This window comes from Hemitrygon akajei, chromosome 7 (assembly GCF_048418815.1).
Source record: "Hemitrygon akajei chromosome 7, sHemAka1.3, whole genome shotgun sequence".
Classification (NCBI taxonomy): domain Eukaryota; kingdom Metazoa; phylum Chordata; class Chondrichthyes; order Myliobatiformes; family Dasyatidae; genus Hemitrygon; species Hemitrygon akajei.
In genome coordinates, this window is record NC_133130.1 from 93,281,058 (window position 1) to 93,305,201 (window position 24,144).

Genomic DNA, 24,144 nt, shown 5'->3' on the forward strand with positions numbered 1-24,144 from the left:
CCCATAATCCCAACCTTGTGCTTACTACAAATATCTGCCATCTCCTTACAAATTTGCTCCTCCAATTCTCACTCCCCAATAGGTGGTCTATAATACACCCCTATAAGTGTTACTACACCTTTCCCATTCCTCAATTCCACCCAAATAGCCACGCTGGACGAGCCCTCTATCCTGCCAGAGCACTGCTGTAATATTTTCTCTGACAAGCAATGCAACACCTCCCCCTCATGTCCCTCCAATTCTATCACACCTGTAGCAAAGAAATCCAGGAATATTTAGTTGCCAATCACACCCTTCCTGCAACCATGTTTCACTAATAGCTACAACATATTTCCAGGTATCAATCCATGCTCTAAGCTCATCCACCTTTCTTACATGCTTCTAGCATTAAAATAGATGCATTTAAGAAATTCTCCACCTCCTACTCTGTTTATCCCTAACGGTGCAAACAACTTTATCTTCTTTTTCTTCCTTCTCCCCTACATCTTCGGTCTGAAGGCTCCCCTTTTCTATCACCTGCCTATCCTCCCTCACACACTGTCTACAAACTTTCTCTATTTGTGAACTAACCTCCTCTCTCCTAGTCTCTTCAATTTGATTCCCACCCCCCAATCATTCTAGTTTAAAGTCTCCCCAGTAGCCTTAGTAAATCTCCCCGCCAGGATATTGGTCCCCCTAGGATTCAAGTGCAACCCGTCCTTTTTGTACAGGTCACACCTGCCCCAAAAAAGGTCCCAATGATCCAGAAACTTGAATCCCTGCCCCCTGCTCCAATCCCTCAGCTACACATTTAACCTCCACCTCATTCCATTTCTACTCTCAGTCGCGTGGCACAGGCAGTAATCCCGAGATTACTACCTTTGTGGTCCTTCTTCTCAACTGTCTTCCTAACTCCCTATATTCTCCTTTCAGGACCTCTTCCCTTTTCCTACCTATGTCATTGGTACCTATATGTACCACGACCTCTGGCTCCTCACCCTCCCACTTCAGGATATCTTGGACGCGATCAGAAACATCCTGGACCCTGGCACCAGGGAGGCAAACTACCACCCAGGTCTCCTGACTGCCTCCACAGAAACGCCTATCTGACCCCCTAACTATCGAGTCCCCTATTACTACTGCCTTCCTCTTCCTTTCTCTATCCTTCTGAGCTATAGGTCCGGACTCTGTGCCAGAAGCACGGCCACTGCCGCTTCCCCCAGGTAGGCTGTTCCCCCCACCCCCCCCAACAGTACTCAAACAGGAGTACTTATTGTTAAGGGGTACAGCCACTGGGGTACTCTCCTGACTCTTCCCCTTCCCTCTCCTAACCGTGGCCCACTTGTCTGCCTCCTGTGGCCCTGGTGTGACCACCTGCCTGCAACTCCTCACTCTCCCTGACCAGACGAAGGTCATCGAGCTGCAGCTCCAGTACCCTAACACGGTCCCTTAGGAGCTGCAGCTTGGCGCACCTGGCACAGATATGGACGTCCGGGAGGCTAGGAGACTCCAGGACCTCCCACATCCGACACAGAGAACAACAAGCTGCCCTCACACTCATAATTCCCCCTTTCCTCAAATAACAGGAAAAATTGGAAAACTAAACCTACCTTGCCTCAGCCGTTGAGCCAAAGCCCTTAAGCCTTCACTCTGCTCCTGGCTCACTCTACTACCCGCCGTATAAGGCTGTGTTCCTTCACTGCACGACGTCACACACCTGCGCAGTCCTAACTCTCTTAACCCTGATGAGAAAAAAATCAAAATGGCTCCCGCAGCACTCCCGTTCTGATTCTCAGACTTCCTTCTCCCTGACTGAAGCTGACTGAACTTTTTAAAAAGATAACAAGGAGGCTTAAGAATTGGCCTACATGGCATTTTGGTACAAGAAAACAATTACACAAGAAAATAGTGGACCATTCTGCTATTTAACATGATCATGCCCGATTTGCCCATGGCATTCATACTTCCTGTGCCAGTTCTTTGGAGTCCACAATTCCTTAATCTTTCAAAAGCTCTTTAAATGCCCCTGATGATCTTCCTCAACAAAGAAATAATTCTAGGAATTCATCAACCACTGTGATAAGATCATGCTCTCTTGTTGGTGTTGTCATCAGGAAGGTGGTACAGGAATGTATGGACTTGCATCACCAGGTTCAGAAACCCTCAACCCCATCAGACTCTAAAAACAGAGGAGATAACTTCACTCACCCACAACCTACTGACTCACTTTCAAGGACTCATCTCCTGTTCTCAATATTAGTTATTTATTAATATTTTTTTTGTCTTTTTGTATTTGCAGTTTATCGTCTTTTGCACATTGGTTGCTTGCCTTCTCGTGTGCAGTTTTTCATAGATTCTATTGTTTCTTTGTGTTTGCTGTGAATACCCGAAAGCAAATGAATCTCAGAGTATATATGGTGACAGATGTACTCTGACAATAAATTTACTTTGAAAAAACTACTGCACACTGCAGATTGAAATGACCAGCACCTAATTTAATTGCATCTCCTTGCTTACACTAATGGGAGAGTCTCAAATACCTCAACACCTACCTGGTTCAATTTCCCCTAGGATCTCACACTAGTGCATCTCTCATAGCAAGGCCCTTGACTAGGTCTCACATGGGAGGCTGGTCAGGAAGTTTCAGTCACTTGGCATTCAGGATGAGGTAGTAATTTGGATTTGACATGGCTTTGTGGGAGAAGTCAGAGATGGTAGCAGATGGTTGCCTCTCTGAGTGATATACCACAAGGATTGATATTGGGTCCATTGTTGTTTCTGTATCAGTGATGTGGATTAACCAAAATTGATTAGTGCTTATGGTAAAAGAACCCCTAGGGGAAAGTGATCATTATATGATCAAAATCACCCTGAAATTTGAGAAAGAAAAGCTAAAGTCAGATGTATCAATATTACAAGCGGAGTAAAGGGAATTACAGAGGCGTCCTTTTAGAATGGAGATGGGGGAGAAATTCTTTGGCCGAGTGGTGAATTTGTGGAATTCTTTGCCACAGGCAGCTGTGGAGGCCAAGTCTTTATGTATATTTAAGGAAGAGGTTGATAGATTTTTGATTGTCGAGGGCATGAAGAAATACGTGGAAAAGGTAAGAGATCGGGTCCAAGAGGAAAATAGGTGAATTGATGAAATGGCAGAGAAGACTCGATGGGCCAAGTGGCCCGATTCTGAGAGAGGGGAAGGAGCGGGATGCACCAGAGATGTATGCTGTGATGACCAATAAACCAATTGTTGGAATCGAATTACCTTGCCTGGTGTCTCAAAGCTTGCTGCATCTGCACCCCCACCATCACCCACCCCAGCACTTCTCTGCCACCTGCCCCACACCCTTCCCACAGCACTCTGGCCTTTGCCATTCCCAACAGCCTTGCTCCCATCAGTTTTACAAATCCGCTCTCCACTCGTCGGCGACAAATACAGGACTGTGCAAAAGTCTTAGGCACCCTAATGATACACATGTATCCAAGAAATTTGCACGTTACTGTATACAGGGTCTCAAAAAGAGCTTTTGGCATATTGGCCTTCACAAATCAAAGTACTGAGCAATGGAGTTTGAATGTTATGCTGAAGTGGTAAAAGACATTGCTGAAGCCTAATTTGGAGCATTGTGTGCAGTTCTGGTCACCAACCTACAGAAAGGACTGAAAGAGTAATGAGAAAATTTATAAGGATGCATCCAGTACTTGAGGTCCCAGGTTACAAGGAAAGGTTGAATCGGTTAGCACTTTATTCCCTGGAGTGTAGGAGAATGAGTGGAGATTTGATAGAGGTATACAAAATTATGGCAGGTTCCCAGTTAGACAAGGACACCTTGCAACAGATTCGACAAGTGCAGTCTTCACATTTATGGGCAACATTCTTCAGGCTTCTGGACAATAAAAGAAGGCTTCAGGCAAACTGCTCCTCCTCCCCAGGAATTGGAAAACCAAACTCTTCCCTACCTTGATCCGCAGAGCTCCTGTCAAGAGTCCAATTCCATCGTGTGATGATCCAGGTTCATTGTGCTGGAAACCGTGGCAGTTGGGGCTTGAGCTAAAAGCTGCAGCGGGGACAAAACATAGAACAGTTCAGTCAGATACAAAGAATATCAAAAAAAAAAATGTGCTTCCCAAGTCTTCAACTGAAGAAATCGAAATAATCTCAGTCCAAATGTCGACTGTTTATTCCTCTCCAGAGATGCTGTCTGACTTGCTGAGTTCTGTCAGCATTTTGTGTGTTGCTTAAGATTTCTAGCATCTGGTGAAGTCCAACCCAGAGAACTTCAAGACAGTTAGATTATAGCACTATGGAGACACAAGAAACTGCTAATTCTAGATTCTGACCCACTGAGTTTCTCCATCATCTTGCAGCACTCCTGTTCAACACTAAACAATACTATTTTGTCACAGGAGACACACAAAACCGTAGATGCTGAAATCTGGAGCAACACACAATCTGGAGAAGGAACTGAGTGGGTTAAGCAGAGGAAAGGAAAGAAATGGTCATTGCCCTTCAGGTTGAAACCCTGCAATTTGTCATATGGTTCAATTTACTAACAAACAATAAGCTACCATCAAAATTCAAGCCTCTAGCTTTCAAATCCAAGAATCAAAGACACTGAATAGTCTTGCATCTTGTTTCAGAGGTCAGAAACTCACACAATAAAGAACAATAATAATAATTTTCATTTATATAAAGCCTTTTATCATGACATTTGAAACCAATCACATCCAACATTTAAAAAAATATATTGTAAATACAGCCATAGACCAACTTCTACAGATTGGTCAGGGTCAAACAGGAAAGAAGAAATGCTTTGCCTCCACTCTAAAACCAAGCTCACAACAGATTCAACATGGAGATGACACTTGTACAAAGACAAAGCTCCAAGTCATTGTTGACTTGCTTGAAAGGATAGGCCTTACACTTCCAACATTCACAAAATAAAGATGTTGTACCAATTCATCCAAGCTGAACAACATTACCCTCCAAAAATGCTGTGCAAGACCTTGCAAAACACTTAGCACATCTCAGAGGTTTATTTTAAAGGGGAGATAATGAAGAAACCAACTACTGTTTTCAGTGAACCAGCATAGTCTTTTGCCATGGCTTGAAAATCAAGATCTCAAAACCAGCTTATGGTCCACCAAACAGCACCGATCCCTGCCCTTGTGTATGTTTGAGGTATGAACTACCTACAGTAGGTACGTCTGAACATAGGAGAAATAGGACTTCACTCCAACAATCTCCCAAATCCACTGGCAGGATTTATTTTTAATTTTAGAGACTTCTATCAAGGTATTATAATCAAGGTAATAGGCCCTTCTGGCCAAATGAGGCTGTGCCACCCAATTACACCCATGTGACCAATTAACCTACTAACTCCTATGTCTTTGGGGTGTGGAGAAGTAACTGGAGCACCTGGAGGAAACCCACAGAGTCACAGGAAAAATGTACAACTCCATACAGTGGCGGGATCTGAACCCAGGTCACTGGCGCTATAATAGCATTATGCTAACCGCTGTGCTGCCTCCAAACAAATTAACAAATCATCGTCAGCATCTGATCAGTATAGTCACTGATTACATAGCTTGCGCATTGGGGTCAAATTTGTAATCTTGGCATGTGCGCACAAGGCTTCCAAAACAGGTATTACCCAGAAATCTGTCATTTTTAAGAGATCATTAGATGGACAAGAGAAAATGATTCAAACATGTTCTCAAAATCCCTGAAAATGGACAACATTCCTATAGTGTCATGGGGATCCCTAGGCCCACTCTAAGTGGAGGAGAAACCATAAAGATTTGCTTTGATAGCACTGAAAATACACAGAATCTCAGTCACAAACTACCACCCACTTGTCAACAGTTGATGCAGTTTCAGCCGTGGCTTACTAATAATATTCTTGGTTCAGAATCAAAGGCTGTGGGGTTCAAGAACGAACCCACACACTTCTTCATGTATACAGAATATTGCATCACAAAGCACCATGGGTTTGAAATGGTTCAAATAAGATTTGTCCTGGAAATACTTTACTTTGCATCAAAAGGAAAACAAAATCCATAATGTTCAAAAATCAAGTCCAGACACTCAGAGCCAATTTACATTTTGCATTAGTGAAAGCTCGATCAATTACGTACTTCCCTCCTGCCAACTTCCTAGAATGCCTCACTACTTAATGTGAAATAAGTGTACACAAGAAAATTAAGTGCCAGAATGTCTGGTAAATGGCTTCCGAGATTAATCAAGTCCTGGTCAAAAGTTACTAAGTAAGCACTCTCAATGAATGTGAAAGTGCATGTTGCAAACCTTGGCGATACAAGTACAGGGAAGTCTGCTGCATGGCATTTACTAGGTTTAGTTCCACTCATTCTAGACATCTTTGAATTGAATGTACAAGTTTAAGACTTATAGGCAACAGTTAAAGTGGACAGTCACAACATTACTTATGAGGAGCAATTCAAGAGAATACAAAACCCTTGGGTGTGGAGGGCCAGAGTCACTGCCACATGCCACTAAGCCAAGCAAACACCAAGGATGCAAAGAGGATTTGAGAGAAGATGAGGGTTCAGCTATGGAGAAACTTGCACAGATGGGAACTGATTTGATAATTTGAAGCATTTCCCTAACTGGTGAAGGATCCAGCACCATTGTACAGGAAGCTCAATTTCTTGATGTGCTCAAGGACACCAAGAAAAGTGTCAATTATCCCCTCCATCCTGCATTAACTAAGGGAGGGGATGGGTCTCCACTAGTAACATAATGGAGATAAAGTCAAAGTCCCACCCCCCCCCATCTCCCATTCATAGCACCACAACCAATGACAGGGCTTTCAAAGAAAGCTGAATCTAAAGGTCAAGGAGACACAGGACATTTTCTCAGCAGCTATTTGCATTTAGATCGCCCCTCCACCCAGAGTCGAGAGAGTGAAGAAAAAAGCTCTCACCCATAAGCATTCTCAATCCAAGTTACAAAGCCACCCAAAAAACCTGTTCACACTCCGGATATCACCAACTCTAATTTGCAATCCTTCTGCCAGACGCAAGCCTTCATCACACCCATCTACTCCACCACCCCCTAACCTAGCAGCCCACGAACCTACCATCATTGCCTCACTCAAGGAAATTTATTTCAGCTACACCTTCAGCAAGCTGGTGGTGTGAATGATGGGCAGCTTCAAGGACTCTGAAGTTGTAAAAAGCCAATTCTGGAAGGAAGCCATAGCTCCCTGAATGAACCTAGTGCAAGGCAAATCTGGAAATTACCAACAATTGTTGGCTTTGAGAATGGAGATGCCAGTGATTGCCAACAGCACAAGACAAGGCTAAACTCATAGTTACAATACTGTATATGGAAACTTCAACACTCATGGGTAGGCCCCCCAGAGTTGGGGGAGTTGATTTAGCAGTGAGGCACAAACGAGCAGTACGGAGACCACCCGAGAGAATACTCTGTTCAAAATTCAGCTCGAGAGCTTAACAGTTGTCTTAAGCAGCATCTCCTGCATTCTGCTTAAGGGCAAATTCCCAAAGAGCTTTATGTTAATAAATAGGTACAAGTCATTAACCAGTGTGAGATGGCTCTCCTGTGTGGATGTATAGGGAGGACTAACATGTTGCTGCTTTGTGTAGATATTGCTGGGACTGTACTGTCAATATAATAATAGGTGCAGCCTAAATGAAGCCATTTAACATGCTGCAGGAGCAGCTACAGACTGGTTCATCCAGGAACAAAAGTGTTCCTCCACTCTATCACTGCTAGAGCAGCAGAAATCAGATCAGAATGAAGGCAGTGGTAGTCAACGTTATCAACTCTGACAGAAGATGCTGGTAGGTGTTACTCTGAATTTTATTTTTGGGTTATTAATGTCTTATTTTAATCCTGATAATGCAGCATTCCAAGTTTGTGCATGCACAAAATGTTGCATTTCAAGTTTTTCCAGTCTGTCATTGTTTTTCTTACCCCTCCAGTTTATCATTGGGTTGGGAACATAATCAACATCATAAATGATATTACCTTAATAATCAAGTGAAATACCTCTACATGGTAACCTATTTGCACTTCTCCCAATATATTATAAAATTAGAGTTGCCTACTACAGCAAAAAAAACTTGTAGAAGAATAGAAGAATGCTTTCCCTTTAGGAGATATTATGCAATCACAACTGGCACTCCTATGGAGAGCTGGGAGCACAGTTCGAATTTCAGATGAAATGTTAAATCAAAGCCATATCCACAATATTCTAAGTTAATTTTGCAGTGTTACAAAGTAGGCAAATTATTTCTGGTATCCTTAAGAACATTAATCCAATTATCCAATGTCATTGAAACAGATTATGTGGACTTTATTTCATTGCTGGAGCTTCCTGTTCAAATTGGCTACTAGGTTTATTGCATAACAAGTGATATAATTTCAAAAATACCTGATTGGTTGTAAATTGCTTTGGGGATGTCCCAGATTTTGGTCGCTGAAAAAACACAATACCACTTATCCACAGAACTACTTTTAGTCAACTGTCGGGGGGTGGTACTACAGGCAAATATACTAGGGAACATTTAAGAGGCTCTAAGATAGGCACATGGATCAAAGACAAATCAAAAGCCTTGTGGGAAGGGAGGGTCAGATTAATCTTAGAGCACGTTAAAAAGTCAGCACAACATTATGGACTGAAGGGCCTATACTGAGCTGTTCCATGTTCTAACTGCACCTTCAAACAATGATTATGCATCCTTTCTGAAATACAATTTTACCTGATAAATCATATGCAATTATGGTCGTGTCAGCTCTCAGCCAATCATCTTTATGGCCTTCAGGTGGAGGACTGGTCACCACTACAACGTCAGAATGATTGACCTAATGATGAAATGAAACAAAGTACCTCAAATCGCGAAGATTTGTATTGTTTGAAAAAAATACTGTAATGGATAGACTGAAGGTCAGATAAATCAACATTAGAAGAGTCATGAACCGGGATAGGTTCAGTAAAATAAATGGCTATCTCTGGACTGTGGATCTGTGGGAAAACATTTTAAATACAAATTTCTTAAAATAGAATAAACCTATTACCAAGAAGACATCAGGAAAAATACAGGGTAAAAAACTCAGTTGTACTGCACATCCATGCTGACCTTGATAGCCGTTATAGACAGCAGAGGAGAGCATGGAAGAGAATCAAGGTGAAGGAGAGAAATGAAAGGAAGAAAAGGCTACAAAGTAATGGACAGAATAATTTGCAGCAAGTAATAGCAAATATTCATAAATATTGATTGCCTGACTTTACTTTCAGTTTGAAGACTACGACAATATGAACAAACCTCACATTTTAAAATATAAATGTTAATAATGAAAGCCACAAGAGCAGAACTAACTAATTAGGTAAAGAGAAGCCAATTTAAACATCATGGAGATGTCTGGGTATCCCGGAAGATTTCCTTTAATAAATATATTCTAAAAAATTCCACCTGGTGGAAGCAGCATCCTAACTAAAAAATTAAAAATACATGAGAAAGCAACTGTGCAAAGATTGAACATTATACTGTATAAAGCAAAACTGATTAAAAAGATAAAGAAAAATATTACAAAATAAAGTTAGTAGAAATGCAAGTAAAATTTTCTAGACATTTAAAATGGTTACTAAAGAAATGCTCACACTGGAAAGAGTCTGAGGAATTAACAATGGAAAATAGGTTTATTATTGTCACATGCACTGACGAAGAGTGAAAACTTTTTTGCATGCCATCCATACAGATCACATTAGGGCACTAAGTTAAAACAAGGAAAAAACAGTAACAGAATGCAGAATAAAGTGTTACGGTTACAGAGAAAGTGCAAGTGCATCAAGTAAGAATGAAGGCCATAATGAGGTAGATCGGGAGATTGAGTCCATCATATCATATTAGTGACCATTCAATAGTCTTATAACATCAGAACTGAAGCTGTCCTTGAGACTGGTGGTATGTGCTTTTAGATTTTGAATCTTCTCGCTGATGGGAGGGGTGGGGGAAGAAGAAGGGAGAATGGTAGACAAATTATACAGGTATTTTATATTTTTCCATCATCAAGACCAAAGGAAATAGACTGCTACTATATCCAGGATTTGGATATCTATCCAATAGGTAGATACTACAAGAAAGGATGGAGTAATGCAGCAAAATCATCACCAGGATATGGTACCAAGTAATTGTTGGAGCCACAGACTGACAAAAATGGACATCTTCAAATTTTGTGACAATACTCCATGTGCCTTAAGAGTTAGTTGATTCATTGTTTTAATTTTTCAAAATCCCCAAGACTCTTGAAAGGTTTCATAATAATGGAAAATAGTAGATGTAACATTTCTTCAGAAAGGAAGGGAGACAAAAGAAAAACAAACAGGCCAATTAGCTCAAGGTTTATTATTGACAAAGTGTTAGAAACTATTAAAAATATATATAACAGGGCACTGAAATCGATGCCATAAGTCAACATGGTTTTATGAAAGGGAAACTATGTTTGACCAACTAATTGGAGTTTATTGCAGTAGCAACAGGTATGTGGATAAAGGAGAACCGATGTATTTATCCTTAATTTCTCAGAAGGCATTAGATATGGTACAAGTTACTGTAGGAAATAAAAACTGGCAATATACAAAGCACATTTGGATGTGAACAGAACATTAGCTGGCTAAAAGGAAACAAAAGGCATAACTGGGTCATTTTCTAGTTGGCAAGCAACTCACGGTCTACCACATTTCAGTGCTGAGGCGTCAACTTTTTAACAATCTAAATGACTTTGATGAAGGTGCTGAAGATGACAAAAAGATAGAAAGGAGAGTTATAAAGAGGACGCAAGGGGACCATAGAGATATGGCTAGCTGAGCAAATGGCAAGGATTTGGCAATGTACTGACAAAATATAAAACGGTCGGTCCATTTTGTCAAGAGTAAAGAGCATTATCTAAATGTTGAGAGATTGCCGAGAGGTTTGGGTGTACTAGTTTACAAATGGGTACAGCAGGAAAGCTAAAAGCAAGTTAAAATGGGAAAGTTAACGAGGTAAAAGTTACTGCTCCGGGAACAGTGATTTTCAGAGCTTTGAAAAGAGCACTGAATGGGACCAATTAATGCAAAACTTCAAAAATATGGAAACTTGAGACTTCTAGTTTGGACTAGAAGATATCAGCTTATGGTATATTACTCCAATTCACTATCCAAGACAGACTTAATTCAAGTTTTTTGTATTATGTTACAAATTAAGATAAATTTTCTAAGATTCCCAGCCAGTTTAATGTGAGCATGGGAAAGAAAACCTGGTGAGCCAGATGGCAAATCACTGGGATTCCCAAACAGTGGGTTAATGGATTAAGAGTTTAACTGTAGCTTGCTCTGTGAGGAGCAGGTAAAGACTATGATGTTATAATTCTACAATTCTGAGAGTGCAAACACTTAGAAGTAGCAACAAAATTAATAAGCTATTTTTTTTTTTTAAAACCAGTAGCAGTAAAGTTAATGTGAACCAGATTCAGACAGGCCATTTCTAAGAGCAGCACGTCAAGTTCTAGCCTCCCTGTTTCAATAGAGAAAATGGAGAGAATGCAAAAAGAATATTTAGGGGTGTTGGTTAGGGTGTGCAAATGCTATTTTTCCTGTTTAACTTTCCTATGCTTGCTCATTTTTTTAATATATTATCACTTATATACATGTAAATGTTCAGTGAATTTTCCAGCAATTATGGTACAGTTGCTTCTGCATTTTTCTAGAAGCCTCTTAGCTTTATGTAACAGGTGTAACACCATTTGAAATTGGCCATTTTACGGGTTAATTGTTACCACTGGAATTTTGTTATCTCTAGTGAGTATGAGACAACCACAACTGCTGTTTTCTTTCTCTCTTTGTTCTCTCGGCTCCTCTCTCATTCTTGTTAACACTCAATAAAACGGCCCTAAGCAAAAGGTTTTATGACTCATTCTTGACTTCCAAAGAAACTTGGGATCACAAAAGCGTTGATCCAACAACTGTCGTTGCAAAATACATCATACATCTGGCAAAGATGAGCAGGATGGGCAGTTCTCCTTCCACTTTGAAACATTCAATTGATCATACGGGGAGATTTAAAGTGAAAAAGCAGGAGGCAGGACAAAACAATAAGTGGCATTTATAAAGGTCATCAGGACATCAGAAAGGGAATTCAGAAGGAACTTCAGGGTGGTTGGGGCAAGTAATTTCAATGCAAAGGAGATTGGAACAAAAGGGGAATAATGCAGGAAGGCACAAATGCAGCATGAGCAATGAAAGCACACATTGGCACTAACATCCTGTTTCTGGGCTACTTAACACAAGTTATTTACTCAACTTGGAAGAACATTTTGTTTATGGGGAGTAAAATCCTAAATATTCCTATATTGACACTTTTGAGTTTACAATCTTATCAGAAATAGGATTTGCAGAATGCTCTGCTTGTTCATTGTTACTGCTTAATTCAACTGTTGTCATTCTGCACATTGGATCAGGGCTCTTACCAGTTCCATGATGTTAGCACTCTGCCGAAGGCAGCTCACAGCCACTAACCCTTCCATCTGTACGAGCTTCTGCAGGGCTGCTTCCAGTGAGCCGCCCTCTCCTATAATCAAAACCTTCCGTCCAACAGCAAGCAGATCTGCAGGTAGGTGGAAAATAAAACAAAACTAATTGTGACACTGGTAGATCCACATTCACAGCAAATCCCTCTACCTCATGGTCATTAGAGAGAACCAATAGACTACATTAAATAAATGTAATCTCAATGCAAGAGCATCTGTGACCAGGACATTTGGACCATTACTGGACACCGTTTGGGGGCATTTCCTAAAAATGTGACGAAGTACCTCTGTAGGGAGGTGACAGTATTAAAAAAGATGCCATTAAAATAGAACACCTTTTCAATTTCAGTGGAGGAGGTTAATGACCATGTAATGAGCAAATCAAAGATTGTCAGATCACACAGAGTTACTAACAACCAGGGTAAGATTACGTTATGGTGTCTTCCCATTCTATTCTGAGTTGATATAATGTTCTCTCTGTAAGGGTAGTTACAGGACAGAGGCTGGAAGGAAAGAGGCATTAAACCACAGTCTACATATTTCAGATTCAAAAGTAAAAAAAATATACAGATACAAAAAGGAAGGAGACCATGGGAATCACAGAAGAGAACATCAGCAATCTGCAGAATTTCTTGTATTTAAGAAAACTACAACTCTGCTTGAATGCCACTGGTCATTACACCCATCATGCCCATAATTGGTTCCGAGAAAGTTATGCAATTTGTCCCAGTACCCTTTTCTTGAAGCTTTCCAGAACTTCCTCTTCCAAGTATACAAATCTGTATAAGACACCTTTATTAATCTAACCACTTTTTTTTAAAAAACACAAGCATCTTACTGTGCGAACTTCAAGATTGTGCAGTTTAGGAAGTATGTAAAGACACTGGAGAGCCAGCAGAGCAAAATTTAAAGGGGCAAGTACTTTAGTTACAGGGAGTAGCTGATAATGCTTTCCAGAAAGCTTAAGGGGAAATTTAGAAAGGCAATTTCATAACAATGAAAAGTTTGCCCAAAGCAGTTAGAGACAATTTTGATCGGTAGGAGAATTAGGAAATAGAGGGTGTAGATCAAGATAACTGGCAGGATACGCAGGGAGAGCAGAGAAATCAGTGGGAAGTTTAATCTGCAATGCCCCTCAGATCTGTACCCAACTCTTGTCTTGAACAGCCATGATTGTCCACTGCAACTTCAGCAGCCTAGGCTTTTAAACTATGAAATTTCTATAGAATCCCTTTCATTATTTCCTAAGATGCTCTCTATAATCCACCTCTGACTACCCCTTCAATTTCCCCTCTAAAGTGAAAATTTTAAATTGGAAAACGCCATGCAGCATTTGCGCTTTGCATCATTTTACTTTCAAAGATGCAAAATGAATGCAATTTGGTATACATCTGAAGAGGAAAATTTGAAGCCTATTAAGCTTACATGTATGGGGGGGGGGGGGGGAAAGAAGAGAAAGATATAAAAATTTTGCAGCTCTTTCAATGAGCATAGATGGCTGAACAAGATCAGCAACATAGCAGGAACCTACTTTAAATCAGAAGCAACAAGCCAAAACAGTGAAGGAAGAATCCTTAACTAAAGTATGAACTTTCAGGGATTCTTTCTTCACTGTGTTGGCTTGTTGCTTTCCCATGAAAATGCCCTTATCTCATTACTATCACCATGGAAGAGGTACAGGAGACCGAAAACCCACTCAACGAATCCAAAAACAGCTTCTTCCCTAATATCATCAGATATCTGAACAGTCCATGAATCCACAAACTTGATCTCATTACTCCTTTTTATGTGCATTATTTATTTTTGTAATTTATAGTAATGTTATGTCTGCACTATACTGCTGTTGCAAAACAATAAATACCTGATTTTTTTCTTGCAACAATTTAGTGCTAGTGCTTTGTGAACTGGTGGGAGGCAGAAAACATTCAGTAGTGGAAAGACCCCAGACTTACCTGCTTGCTCCAGCAGTTCCATCACTGCACTTGCAGTTGGAGGCACAAAACACTGACTGAGATTGCCACGAACCAATCGTCCTAAATTAACATCTGTGATCCTGGTTTGGGGCATACAAGCAGTGGGGAGAAAAACTTTAAAAGAGGGGAAACAAACTAATGACAAAAAGAATAAACCTGAAACATTAGAGAACTTCATTGCGGCAGCTGACAAGGAGACAACCAGTGAGCATCTCTCCCCCCACCCCCCCCCCACATTAAACACTTTGAACACCATCCAATGTAAATATAAAGAGACAACTATATCAGTTGCATAAATAGGATGGCTGCAGATGGCTGGGGAAATGTTCAACTCCCAAGGCCAAACAGCAAGAGGGTGAAATGCTTTCCGTTTGCACCTCAACACCATCAAGGATGAGGCAACTGTTTTGAGCACACACCAAAATGGCAGCTTAAACAATTAGTTCAATGATGATAGCATGGGCCCGAACATGAAACACCACAAATAAAGGGATAAACTCATGCCTCTGCATCCAACGCATCACCCTCCACAACTTCCACCATCTCCAGAGGGATCTGACCACTAAACATATCTTTAGTAACCAACGCCTCTGCGCCCACCCCAACTTTCCCCAGGGATCACTCCCTCTGTGATTCCCTAGTCCATTCATCCCTCCCCACTAATCTTCCTCCCAACACTTATCTCTGCAAGCAACCCAAGTGCTACACCTGCCTATAACACCTCCTCCCTTATCCCTGTTCAAGGCCACAAACAATCCTTCCAGGTGAAGCAACATTTCACTTGGAATCTACTGGGGTTGTCTATTGTGTCTGGTCCTCCTGATACAGCCTCCTCTACATTGGTGAGATCTATAGTAAATTGGGGGAACCACTTTATCGAGCATCTCTGCACCATCCGCCACAATTGGAACTTCCTGGTGGCCAAACATTTTAATTCTGATTCCCATTCCTGTTCGGACGAGTCAGTCCATGGGTACCTCTAGTGCCAAGATGGAGCAGCAATACTTTATATTCCATCTGGGTAGCCTCCAACCTGATGGTGTGATCATCAAATCAATCTCACTTTAAAATCATTATTCCAAACTCTGACCTTTTACCTCCTCTCACCCCTGGGTCCCCTCCTCTATCCCTTTCCCCCACGGTCTACTCTCCTCTATCAGATTCCTCCTTCTCCAGGCCTTGACATTTCCCACCCACCTGGCTTCACCTATCATCTTCCAGCTAGCTTCCTTCCCTCCCTCCTTTTTATTCTGGTATCATCCCCTTTCCTTCTCGATCATAAAGAAAGGCCTCGGCTGCTGCCTGTCCTGCTAAGTTCCTCGATCCTTTGTGTACATTGCTCTGGATTTCCAGCATATACTGACTTTCTTGTGCTCACGTTAAACTCATGCATCATGCAGGGACCACCTTCACAAAATCACTGCATTAGCTCAAGAGAGTCCAGCACTACCTTAAAGAGGTGTCTGAGGAGGAGCACAAGTAGGAGTGGTATAGTAGGGCAACAGTTAGCACTATGCTTTACAGTGCCAGCTGTTGGTAAGGAGTTCAAAGGTTCTCCCTGTGACAGTGTGGATTTCTTCTAGATGCTCTGGTTACCTTCCACATTCCAAAGAGTTTGGTTAGGGGTAGTGAGGAGTGGGCATTCTTTATTGGTGCCAGAAGCATAGCAGCACTTGGGGCTGTTCAGCACAATCCATGCTGATTTGATTTGATACCAATCACCCATTTCGCTCTGTGTTTCAATGTACATGTGACAAAGAAAGCTAATTTTTAATATAGTCTTTTTCCTCAGGGAAATTGAATCAAATATTAGGAGATTAAGGAGAGGGGGAAAGATTTTTAAAAGGGCCCAAGAAGCAACCTTTACATGCAAGAGGGTGGTGCATATATGGAACAAGCCACTAGAGGAATGGCTGAGGGAGATGCAATGACAAGATTTAAAAGAAACATTTGGGCAGCTACATTCAAAGGGATATGGGCCAAACTTGCACAAATTGAACTAGCTTAGATGAACACCTTGGTCAGCATGGAAAAACTGAGCTGGAGGGTTTATCTCCAGGCTGCATGACTCAAATGTCACCATCTCATAGTGATTAGACACAGGCACAACATGAAATTCAAGCCAGCAATGCTCATGTCTTGCTAATTCTTAAAAAGGTGACAAAATCCTTGGAGGACTATCTGAGCTTGCAGTGCAGAGAGCAATTTATGCCACCACCTCCTCTGGACTGCATTATTCCCAGTGCTCCTGCAGCCCCCAACTCTCCCTCCACCTTCAACAGTGACCAATTCACCCACAGCTCTGCTGCCTCTTACTTCAGAGCCCTTCACTGTTGCCCGTCCTCCAGCATTTCTAGTCTCTTACCCCCATCCCCCAACCACAGCCTTTAACATTACATACCCCCAAACCCCGCCCAAGATATCTGCAGAACAGCAATACTCAATGTCTCGCCCTCACTGCTGAGTACCTATTATCTAATGCAATGGTTCATACACGATTAGAAATCTGTATCACACTAAACTCCCTCCCACTCTTTACTCATTTCTCCCAGCACACAGTACTCCTGGCAAGCACGAGGACGCAGGACTGAAGACTGGAAAAAGGATACTTACCCGTCAACATCCTTTTCAGGATTCACCATACCTACAGCCACATTGCTTACAAGATTGTGGGAAAGAACCAAGCCGTGAGTGTTTGGATCTTCATTGAACTTGATGATTTCATTTATAACCTAAAAAAACAAACAAAACGCTATAAACACAAGAAATTCTGCAGGTGCTGAAAATCAAAAACAGCACACAAAATGCTGGAGAAACTCAGGTCAAGCAGCATCTTTGAAAATCAATAAATAGTTAACATTTCAGGCAGAGACCCTTCTTCGGGACTGGAAAGGAAAAGGGAAAGATACTAGAATAAAAAATGTGGAGGGAGGGGAAGGTAATAGGTAAGGTCGGTATGGTGGGAAAGGTAAAGAGCTGGAGAAGAAGGAATCTGATAGGAGAGGAGAGAGGACTACAGGAGAAAGGGAAGGAGGGGGAGACAATGGAGTGGTGATAGGCAGGTGAGAAGAGAAGGTCAGAGTGAAGAACAGAAGAGGGAAGGGGGAGAAATTACCAGAAGGAGAAATCAATGTCCATGCCATCAAGTTGCAGGCTACCTGGACAGATATGAGGTTTTGTTCCTCCACCCTGAGAGTGGTCTCATCATGGCACAAAAGGTGGCCATAGACTGATAATACTAGTATGGAAATGGGAATTGGAATTAAAATAGTTCACCACTGGGAAGTTCCGCTTTTGGCGGATGGAGAGAAGTTGTTCCATTTGAAACACTTTTCCAAAGATTTGTTGATGTACTGTGATTTCAGCAGAGTAAAGCATTCCCAGGAATTTAACAGCCAACATCTAACGTGGAATCACACAAGGCATGCTGGTACACATGGCCTAAAGACAAGGACAAACTTTAAGGAGCACCTTAAAGAAGTGGGGTAGTTCCAGAGATTTAAACAAGCAATTCCACAGCTTAAGCATGAAGTGTATAATAACAGAAGAGCTACAGTGGAGGATCTGCACACTGCAGCCACTTTAAAGGATGCACTTGATAAAGAGACCACAGGAGCAGAACTCAGAGTGGTCCTCTACTGCTGTGGCTCATCCACTTCAAGGTATGGCATGTTGTATGTTCAGAATCAGGATCAGGTTTATTATCACCAGCATGTGACGTAAAATTTGTTAACTTAGCAGCAGCAGTTCAATGCAATATATAATCTAGCAGAGAGAGAAAAATAAATAAAAATATAATTAAAAAAACAAGTAAATCAATTATCTATATTGAATTTTTTTTTAAATGTGCAAAAACAAAAATACTGTATATTAAAAAAAGTGAGGTGGTGTCCAAAGCTTCAATGTACATTTAGGAATCGGATGGCAGAGGGGGAAGAAGCTGTTCCTGAATCGCTGAGTGTGTGCCTTCAGGATCTCCTACCTGATGGTAACAGTGAGAAAAGGGCATTCCCTGGGCACTGGAGGTCCTTAATAATGGACGCTGCTTTTCTGAGACACTGCACCCTGAAGATGTCCTGGGTACTTTGTAGGCTAGTGCCCAAGGTGCAGCTGACTAGATTTACAATATTCTGCAGCTTCTTTTGGTCCTGTGCAGTAGCCCTGCAATACCAGACAGTGATGCAGCCTGTCAGAATGCTCCCCATGGTACAACTATTGAAGTTTTTGTGTGTAGTTGTTGACATGCCAAATCTCTTCAAGCTCCTAATAAAGTATAACCGCTGTCTTGCCTTCTTTATAACTACGTTGATATGTTGGGACCAGGTAAGAACCTCAGAGATCTTGACATCCAGGAACTTGAAGCTGCTCACTCTCTCCACTTCTGATCCCTCTATGAGGATTGGTATGTGTTCCTTCATGTTACCCTTCCTGAAATCCACAATCAGCTATTTCGTCTTACTGACGTTGAGTGCCAGGTTGTTGTTGCGGCACCACTCCACTAGTTGGCATATCTCACTCCTGTACGCCCTCTCATCACCACCTGAGATTCTACCAACAATTGTTGTATCGTCAGCAAATTTATAGATGGTATTTGAGCTATGCCTAGCCACACAGTCATGTGTATACAGAGAGCAGAGCAGTGGGCTAAGCGCACATCCCTGAGGTGCACCAGTGTTGATCGTCAATGATATGCTATCACTAATTTACACAGACTGTGGTCTTCTGGTTAGGAAGTCGAAAATCCAATTGCAGAGGGAGGTACAGAAGCCCAGGTTCTGCAACTTCTCAACCAGGACTGTGGGAATGATGGTATTAAATGCAGAGCTCTAGTGGATGAACAGTATCCTGATGTAGGTGTTTGAGTTGTCTAGGTGGTCTAAAGCCACGTGAGGTGCCATTGAGATCACAGATGCTCTTCTGCACGTAACAGTTATTTCAGCTACTGTCATCTCCCTGGCAGCTTGAATCATTCTGGCCATCCTCCTCTGACTTCTCTCATTAACATGACGTTTTCATCCACAGAACTGCCGCTTACTGGATGATTGTTGTTTTTCACACCATTCTCTGCAAACTCCAGACCACCGCTGTGTGTGAAAATCCCAAGAGATCAGAAATTTCTGATATACTTGAACCACTTTGTCTGGCACCAACAACCATTCCATGGTCAAAGTCACTTAGATCACAATTCTTCCCCATTCTGATGTTTTGTCTGTGTGCTTTTATTTATTGAATTGCTGCCACATGATTGACTGATTAAAAATTTGCATTAATTCTAATAAAGTGGCCACTAACTGCATGTTTAATGGTTGCAAGGTGAGAAGAGTATAGACCAGAGGTTTCAATTTTTATTCTTCCCCCGCCCCACCCGAGGATGACCTACTTCTAACAAGTGGTTCCAATCCAATAACTAGCCAATTGTAAATCTGTAGGTGCAATCAAACCATTAATTCAAGCACTACCTTGCCTTCAAACTACTACTTCTGAATACAATGGTATTCACAAGTAGTGACCGCCTTTTTTTTAAAAAATCACAAGATATAGCTGTATAAATAAACACTACCCTCTATTAAAGCAGCAGAGATAGGACACAACTGTCAGCTGTCTTAACGTTCATACAAAGTCACGATGAAAGCAGCACAATGGACAGCTGAGGGAAGAGGGTTTTTAAAAAATGGGCATTTGAATAAGGTATTTAATTCTTAAAATCAACCATTACTAGATCAGAAGTCAATGTGGTTTGGCAAGCACAGAACCAAGGACTGAATAGGATAAATTTAAGCTGAAGCAGGATAGACAGTACAAAGCCAGTTCAGAGAACACAGTAACAGAGTCCACCACAATGAAACACAAAAGAACTCAAGACACTTACGAGATGGTCTTTTTCGGTTTCTCTAATACTTTACAAGTGCCAAGGAGTCCCAGGTAAATAGATTTGGAGCAAAGAGAAAGGACAAAAGATGTCATAAAAACAGCTTATAGCAAGAAATCAGGGTGGAGGGGAGGGAAGAATAGAAAGAAAATGGTGGTAAACCCACAGGTGATTAAAAATAAAAAGGTCCACTTGGCTACAGTTGCTCTCACCAAAAGTTAAGAGAATCTGCAGGAAGTGGAATTCCACTGTAAGTAACTCCTGAGAACAAGTGCACACAGGCTGACTGACAATTACAATCGAGGAGTAGACAGGCAAGGTGGAAGGAGGATCACTTTAAATATGACATACCAACACCAACTACCTGGGCTATTCTGTATATAACCAGCTGTAGCCTAAATAAGAATGGGGATAAATATTGCACTTTATTTCCAGGTGAATGAATTACCAACTCGCTTACATCCTGAACAATTTTTATATTTGCTTGGTCACACACCAGAAAAAAAATCAAGCTTTTTAAAAAAAAAAGTATCCAAAAACAGGGATTGAGAAAATTGAGTTACCTCTTCTTTAGCTGTTCCTGCTGGCAAATGGACCTGAACCACACGAAGCCCAACCTACGGGAAAAAAATTGATATTAAATCAATGATCAGATTGAGAACCATACCACTGCAACTTCTATGTGGTTCTAAGGGAATATTCTTTATCAATAAATTAGTAATGTGTGTGTATATACACACACAGAGCTAGGGTGCCTAAGATTTTTGTACAATACTGTATTTATCAAAAGTAGAGGAGACAGCAAGTTTGTAAACCTGACAGGAGCAAAGGATGTTGGGAAAGGTGAGGGTGCAGCATCCCAGGAGAGGTGAGGGATAGGTGGCAGAGAAGTACTGATGGGGCAGGAGACAGAGCAGGTGCAGACACAGCCAGCCCTGAGACACCAGGCAATTTCATTTGATTCCAAACAAATGGCTTATTGATTATTACAGAATGTCTCTCTGGTGCTCCCTTCCTCTTTTCCCAACCATGATTCCCTTCTCACTGTACCCTCAATCCACAATAGAGACCCATATCAGAATCAGGTTTATCATCACTCACACGTCATGAGGTATTGACTATGTGGATAGTCAGAAGCTTTTTCCCAGGGCGCCAGAGCACAGTTTTAAGGTACTTGGAAGTAGGTACGGAGGAGATGTCAGGAGCAAGTTTTTTTTAACCCAGAGAGTAGTGAGTGCGTGGAATGGGCTGCTGGCGACAGTGGTGGAGGCAGATACAATAGGGTCTTTTAAGAGACTCCTGGATAGGTACATGGAGCTTAGAAAAATCGAGGGCTATGGGGAACCCTAGGTAATTTCTAAACTAAGTACATGCTCAGCACAGCAGTGTGGGCCGAAGGGCCTGTATTGTGCTGTAGGTTTTCTATGTTTCTTTATTTTTTAAAATGGCAACAGTACAGTACACAAAATTACTACTGTACTCTCCAAAAGTCTTAGGGCACTCTAGCTATATATGTGCCTAAGACTTTTGCACAGTACTGTAAATTATAAAAGTTTTCTCCTTAATGTCAAATTATTACACAGTTGTAACACTCTGGTCCACAAATGTAAAATCACAGATGGAAACAAACCCTATTTGGCACCTCCTGTCTTAATGGTCACATCTATTGGACTATTATTAGACTGTAAGATTATATTGGTCTTTTTGAAGGGATATTAAAACCATAAGAACTCTATGATGGTATCTGAAAGAGTAGCAGTGTGTTTTATATCAAAGCCGATATACAAACACCCAATGCAGAAGCACCACAATGGGTTATTCGGTCCTTCTCATTATTATTGCAACCTTACTCCATTCAAACAGGCAGCTGCATTTCCTACTTTAGCATCTCCTGCAGGGCATGTCAATGGCAATAAAACATAATACTGTGAAGTACACATTACAAATACAGGTTCTTGCTGCTTCCCTACATAGAGCTCTCATACTTGTTTAAAAAGCAACATGTTCCAGATGGTGAAAATGCAAAATTAAAACAAGATTAAGATTCAATATGTCAGCAAGCATTCTGAAGAGCTTTTCCTATGAAATGTCCACTATGCGCCTTTAGCGGAAAACCTTGTTTTGTTATCACCCTAAAAATGCATTGCCTGATTTTGAAACCCCCTTTAAGAACTCCCCCTTGCTCTCCGAGTACCCCCATTCAGTTTGTTGCTAGAGAAATTCATTTGAACATTTTATTTGAATCACTATTCAACCCTCTCAAAGAGCTACAATGAGTTTATATAACCTGGCCTTGTAATTTAACCAGCACAGTACATATACAGAGCCAACAGACATTTAGTACAAGGAGTACATATACAGCAACTCCATAAGCCCAGTCCGCCAACCAGTAAAACTGTGCTGCCCTGTGCCTGGGGTCCAGTATCCCAACTGGAGCCCATATCCTCAATGCCTTAACTGAACAGAAATTTAATCCATCTCGTCAGTGACCAACAATCTGCTATCTGACTATTCAAGAATGGTGATTATGTGGAATCTGGGTCAGCAAAACAAAAATTCATTGAATTTATCGTAAAATTGCGCATGTAATATACTAAAAGAAAATCACGAAGGTGCAAGAATGACGGGGAATTAATAGGAATAAACTCAATCATCTGGAAAATCTACCAGCCCGGCCCATAATTCAAAGATAAAGTAAAATTTGATTATCAAAGTACATGTATGTCACCACATACTACCTTGAGATTCATTTTCTTGCAGTCATTTAGGATAAACAAAATACAAACAGAATTTATTTAAAAAACTATAAACAAACATTGACAAACAACTAATGCACCAAAGAAGCCAAATTGTGCAAATAAGAATATTGACAACATAAGTTGTTAAAAGTGAGTCTGTAGGTTGTAGATTCAGTTCAGAGATAGAAACATAGAAAACCTACAGCACAATACAGGCCCTTCAGCCCACAAAGTTGTGCCGAACATGTCCCTACCTTAGACATTACTAGGCTTACCCATAGCCCTCTATTTTTCTGAGCTCCACGTACCTATCCAAAAGTCTCTGAAAAGACCCCATCATATCCGCCTCCACCACCATTGCCAGCAGCCCATTCCAAGCACTCACCACACTCTGCGTAAAAAAAAAACTTGCCCTTGACAACTCCGCTGTACCTACTCCCCAGCACCTTAAACCGGTGTCCTCTTGTGGCAACCATTTCAGCCCTGGGAAAAAGCCTCTGACTCTCCACATGATCAATGCCTCTCATCATCTTATACACCTCTATCAGGTCATCTCTCATCCTCCGTCGCTCCAAGGAGAAAAGGCCGAGTTCACTCAACCTGTTGTGGTGAGTGAAGATACCCATTCAAGATAGTTGTAGGGTATTAACTGTTCCTGAACTTGGTGGTGTAGAACCTAAGGCTCCTGCCCAATGGTAGCAATAAGAGAGAGCACGGGCTGGATGGCAGGGGTTCCGGATGATGGATGCTGCTTTCTTGTGGCAACTCTCTATGTAAAGCACTTAATAGTACATTAGTCTTTGCCTGTGATGGCCTAGGCTGTGTCGACCATTTCAGTAGACTCTTCTATTCCTGGGCATTGATGTTTCCATACCAGGTTATGATGGATGCTCTCCACTGTGCATCCATAAAAGTTTGTCAACGTGTTTGGTGACATCCCGAATTTACACAATTTGTAAGAATGTAGAGGGACTGTTGTGTCCCCTTTGCGATGGCACTTGCATGCTGGCCCCATGTGATAGCACTAAAGAATTT

General features: G+C 41.4%; 1 protein-coding gene across 3 annotated transcripts in view; it reads right to left on the minus strand.

Annotated features, from left to right (window-relative positions):
* The window catches only part of mthfd1l (methylenetetrahydrofolate dehydrogenase (NADP+ dependent) 1 like), a 157,154-nt gene that overhangs the window by 111,738 nt on the left and 21,272 nt on the right, over positions 1–24,144 (minus strand). For 2 of the 3 annotated variants that reach the window (XM_073051434.1, XM_073051435.1), the window contains exons 4-9: positions 20,935–20,988; positions 17,116–17,234; positions 14,482–14,582; positions 12,470–12,606; positions 8,725–8,827; positions 3,937–4,034 (exon numbers count right to left, since the gene is read on the minus strand). In XM_073051434.1, the coding sequence (XP_072907535.1) occupies positions 3,937–4,034; positions 8,725–8,827; positions 12,470–12,606; positions 14,482–14,582; positions 17,116–17,234; positions 20,935–20,988 (612 nt within the window). Of the gene's footprint in view, positions 1–3,936; positions 4,035–8,724; positions 8,828–12,469; positions 12,607–14,481; positions 14,583–17,115; positions 17,235–20,371; positions 20,381–20,934; positions 20,989–24,144 lie in introns of those variants that run through there. The other variant, XM_073051436.1, reaches the window with a different exon arrangement.